This window comes from Meleagris gallopavo, chromosome 12 (assembly GCF_000146605.3).
Source record: "Meleagris gallopavo isolate NT-WF06-2002-E0010 breed Aviagen turkey brand Nicholas breeding stock chromosome 12, Turkey_5.1, whole genome shotgun sequence".
Classification (NCBI taxonomy): Eukaryota; Metazoa; Chordata; class Aves; order Galliformes; family Phasianidae; genus Meleagris; species Meleagris gallopavo.
The window spans coordinates 4,155,163-4,160,065 of NC_015022.2; the positions used below are offsets into that span (position 1 = coordinate 4,155,163).

General features: G+C 39.4%; 1 protein-coding gene across 1 annotated transcript; it reads right to left on the bottom strand.

Annotated features, from left to right (window-relative positions):
• Positions 1 to 835: 835 nt before the first annotated feature.
• On the bottom strand, positions 836 to 4,881 carry POLR2M (RNA polymerase II subunit M). The gene is given in 4 exon segments (XM_031555270.1): positions 836 to 1,884; positions 2,870 to 3,092; positions 3,890 to 3,917; positions 3,920 to 4,881. Coding segments are annotated over 4 exon segments (987 nt in total). The 5' UTR covers positions 4,518 to 4,881; the 3' UTR covers positions 836 to 1,746.
• Between the last annotated feature and the right edge of the window lie 22 nt (positions 4,882 to 4,903).

Here is a 4,903-nt window from a genome sequence, read left to right on the forward strand (position 1 = left end):
AATCACATTCCTGTCCCTACAGATATTAGAGTGAGTGAGGTATGTAGGTGTTCAGGTGCACAGCTGGTATTTAAATGGAGTTGCAGAAAGCAAGAGGAGGCTGCAACGGCAACAGGCTGCAAGGCATGTGGCAAAGTTAATTGCAGAACTGGAGCATCTGATACAGACACTGGAATACATATGGAAGGGAATGGGTTGCACAGAGATGTTCTTATGAGAGCAGATGAGTCTTGAGATGGAAAAAACACACAGCTGGTGAGAAGCCAATAAATAATTGAAACAAGAAACCAGAGTGAGGAAAGGGTATGGGGAAGAGGTATCACAGATGAGGAACAGATGACATAATTAAAAAAAATGCCACATACAAGCTCAGCAGCAGTTCTGCCTGTCAAACCACATTACCAGGGAATGGACTGTGCCATGCAAATTATCTGAGAGCTCACAGAGCATTAGGGAAAGAGTATCTGCCTGCTAAAAAGGTGCTGTTGGTGGCATTAGCTGCTTTATGCACTCAATAAGTGACAGACTTTCAGCCCTCTTTCTAAACGTGCAGCTTTTTGAATGACTCACATCTTGGTTTCTGGTGACATGTGCACTATGTACACATCCAGGGAAAGCCTTGCACACGCAGCTGTCCTGTATCCACTGCTGCTGGAGCATCTCAGAAGGTAGGTTATGCCAGGCTACACAAGGAATCTGAAGTTTGTTTTTAGAGCTAAAATAAACTCACAACAGGATTTGAATATGCTAGTCAGCAGTGGAATATCATTGAGAAATACTTCTCATTTGTGTTCTGTATATTTCAAAATTCATAATAAAAGGCAGAAAATGTTACTGTAAGGAAGATTTGTTTTTTTATCTTCAAAGAACAGTTAAGTCTGTAAAATACATAGGACTTATTTTCTCCAAGAAAACCAGAGGTAATCTTTTAATTTATAGTACCAGACTATGAAAAAATAGTATTCCAAAGTTTGAAAGCACTGTACAAAAATATGGAAAAACACCAAAGCCTTTAATAAAAATACTCAAGTATTCAGATTAATTCAATCTCTTGATGTGCTTTGCAGTAGTCTCCAAATATGAAACAGCAGAATCCCTTAAAGCTCAAACAGAATTGAGTTAGGTAAAAACTTCATGTTATTTTCTATTTACAGTACAATGGCAGAAAGTATTACTTGAAGCTACAGGCATAGAAACAAGTTCTCATGATAAGAAAGCAATCACAAATTTATTTGGGTGTGTATTGTCACCATACGGTAAAAGACAGATGACCTTAATAGATCATGCCTCAAGAGAAGTATCTCACATTTATACAAATAAGAGATTTCATAAATATAGTTTCCACGCAGCAGTTCATAGGCACCTTAGCTAACTTTACAGACTTGGATTATGAGGCTCTTTGCACTCACATTTCCCAGCAAAAGAAATCTTCTCTTGTTGATGATTCATCATAGCTTGGAAAAGCACATTAAGGAGCTCACTTCACTGTAGTTGAAAACTGTTGGGCTTTCCACAAGGATTAAATGCCACAAGTGCTCCAAAACCCGTCTCCAAATAATACTGGGGTTATCACTTAATAAACCTCACAAGTACAAGCGCTATTATGAACCCTTCCCATAGCTGTAATGTTAAAATGTTCAGAAACAACTAACTAGATCAAGAATTCTCAATATTCATGTTTGGGTTTTAAGAAGTATTGCATAAAGATCAGTTACGTGGCTCATCCTCTGACACCCCTTCCTGAATTCAGTCGTCTGCTGAAAAATAATCTTCATCTCTCACTTCTCTGTATTGCATTGCAGCCTCCCCCTCTGGTTCAAAGCTGGTCATTTTTATATTCAACCTCTCTGCAAGCTTCTGTGCTGCAAGTTTGGCTTGCATTTCCTATTAAAAAAAAGACACAAGTTAGTAAAAATGTTTTCGTCATTTTTATCCAGGTTGTAAAAAACCCAACCAACCAAAGGAGAAGCTTGACACAATAATGTTAGTAACTCCAGACTAGATTTAATTAAAATATCTAATAACTAATGAAAAAAAAAGATAAATTTATTTACATTTAATACTTAACTGCTCTGTTAGTATTTGAATTTTTTTGAGTTGAAGACCTGAAATTCCCCGACTGTTCCCCCTATGACAGTTCCCATCTCACTTCTGCCAGAACAAAATCAGTCTACATATCAGCCTTGTACGTAAACCAGTACCAATAGCGATGCTACTCATTCAGCAACTCAACAATTCAGCAAAAAAGTCGTTCATTTTACAAATAAGTTAGCTTCCTTTAAGTGTCAAAGACAAAATTAGCAAGTGTTTGTAAAATAGTAATTAGCAACACTTTTACAGTAGCACCTAGTTTAAAACATTAGCTCTGCATCATTTGGGAAGTCAAAATGGAAATCCATTACAAAATAATTTAGCAAGCAATTTCCTTAAAATTAAAGAACTTCACAACTTGGCACAGAATAAACAAAGCCAACAGCAGCTACTTGTGTACCTTAAGAACACTGAATACCACTAGCCTTTCATTTATGGAAGGGCCAAAAAATAATTAAAAGCTAATAGACAAGTTCCATACTTTTATTTCTAGTCAGAGATGAAGAGATCATAATGAAGTTAGAATAACTGCACAGAAGAACACTAGATTTTGTTTAGTGCAGGAATAGCCATTTCAAAGGGTTTCGTACATTATTTAATCACATCATTAAGAGACTCAAATATAGTCTTCTCAAAGTCTGGCAATCTCAATTTTATTTTCAAATTCAAAAGTATCAAAAGATGTCTTTATGCTTTCTTCTTATTTTGGTGGGTTTTTTTTTGGTAACGGTTGTAGTAATTAAATAATTACTTTTCCAGATAAATCATAAATTCTTACCTCATAAGCTTCTTTTTGCTGTATCTGAATTGCTATGGACTCCTCAATGGACAGCATCTTAGCAGGGGAGTGGTGAAGTGGTGGTAGCCGAGCTGCTGTGATGTCATTCAAATGTTTCTTATCTCTAAGTCTTCTTTCTTCAACAGTAATTGGAGAGCCAGATCCCCCAGGTGACTGACTGGGTGAGGAACCACGCGATGATCCGCTCTGCTCTCCTGATAATCTACAAGTGATAAAACACAGAGGTTGTAACCAACATTTGAAATACACGGCTCAGAACTTCAGTTCTAAAATTTAATTTCAACATGTAAGGGTACAAAAGTATAAAGAGCATCTGAAGTGTAATGATACCATTCTCAAATAAAAAAGTGTAGGATCACAGAGGTTGGGAATGACCTCTAAGACCATCTAGTCCAACTGTCTGCCTATTACCAATATTGCCCACTAAGCCATGTCCCTCAATACTACATCTACCCTTTACTTAAACACCTTCGGAGAAAACTAAAAATATTAACATTCTCCTCACCTAGTAGGATACAGCTTCTCTACATGGAAACAGTGTCACAATTGATCCTAACAGCAGACAAAAAATGAACGCCAATTAATTGGCAGTCAAGGGAAACAGAAATTGTTATTATTGCCAATACTCACAGTGAGAATTGCAGATTCACAAAGATGCAGAAAAGCAAAGGGCCAGTTGCTGTTGAAATTTTACAAGATCTAGAATCAATCCAGAAGAAAGTTCTGCCAATTGCCTAGTAGTTTTATAGTTAAGCTATGAAATTTTATGAAGATTATGCCTTTTTTTTCAAACCGGTAGGATCGGACCACCACTTAGCACTGAGATTCTGCAGCACTTAACTAAAGAGCCAATATATTAGCACAGCATGTCATCTGACTTTAAATCTCCTAATTCACCAGGAGAAAATAAACCAACCTTGCTTTTTCTGCAACATTTCCAATCTTAAACAAGTCGATTATTTCTGTCTGGAACAGATTCCCGTATTCCATAATACTTACGCGTTTGTTTTGAATTTGCTTTTTTTATGACAGGGTTTTTTGCTCTGGACTCCAGAACTTCAATATAATGTGGCGTCCTGGGGTGCAGGCTTCCAAAAATATTGCCCTTATGTTCTGACACATTCTGCTCTTTTTCCAGTACTTTTTCGCTATTATCCCCATCCGCAATGGTAACTTTTTGAAAAGCATCAACCAATGTGTCATTACGGTTGCCTAAAGGACCTTCTGTGCCACCCTCAGTATTGTTCTGAGAGATCTGCTGATCACTGTTCAGGTGACTGCTTGGGGCTGATTCAGAGATAGCTTCACAACAGAGATTCTGATCTTTTGTGACAGTCTTTATTTCATCATTTTTGCTCTGAGCCCTCTGATTTTCCAAGGCTGTACTTGTGGGATCTTGCCCCAAACATTCTCCCTCCTGTCCTTGGGAAGCAGTCTTAGGAACTTCTTCAGCACGAGAATTGTCACTGAGGACTGAGGGCTCCTTCTGGTGCAGCGTGTGCTCGCCCAGTGCGATGTGCTGTTTGCTGGTACGAGCCTTGTCCTGTTCTGCCTGGAACTCCAGCCTGACTGCAGACAACAGCTCTGCAGTCCGTGCCAGCTCTTCCTCTTGTGAGATGGCACACATCAGCTTCTCTGCAAAATCGGAGATCTTCTTGCCCTTATCTGGGAGCTTATCGATGAACTTCCTAAAGTAGTAAAAACCAAAAAAATAACAACACGAGTTGTTTAACTGTGTCTCAGCAATCCTATTTCATTCTGGCACACAAAGCTGTTCTACAAGAGCAGCTACCAGCAGGTGCCAGCAAGCACCTTCCCCTAGTACGAGACTTCTGAACGCTGCTAATCCAGACGCAGAGCACCGACAGCTCCGGCCGCTCACACCGACCAGGCACTTACTCCCTTCTTCCCACCTACGCGCTGCTGTAAGGCTCGCACCCGCGATCTTTCAGCGTTTCCATGCGGCTGGCACGCGGACGGCTCCGTCCCCGCTCCCAGCACCAACTCCGCACC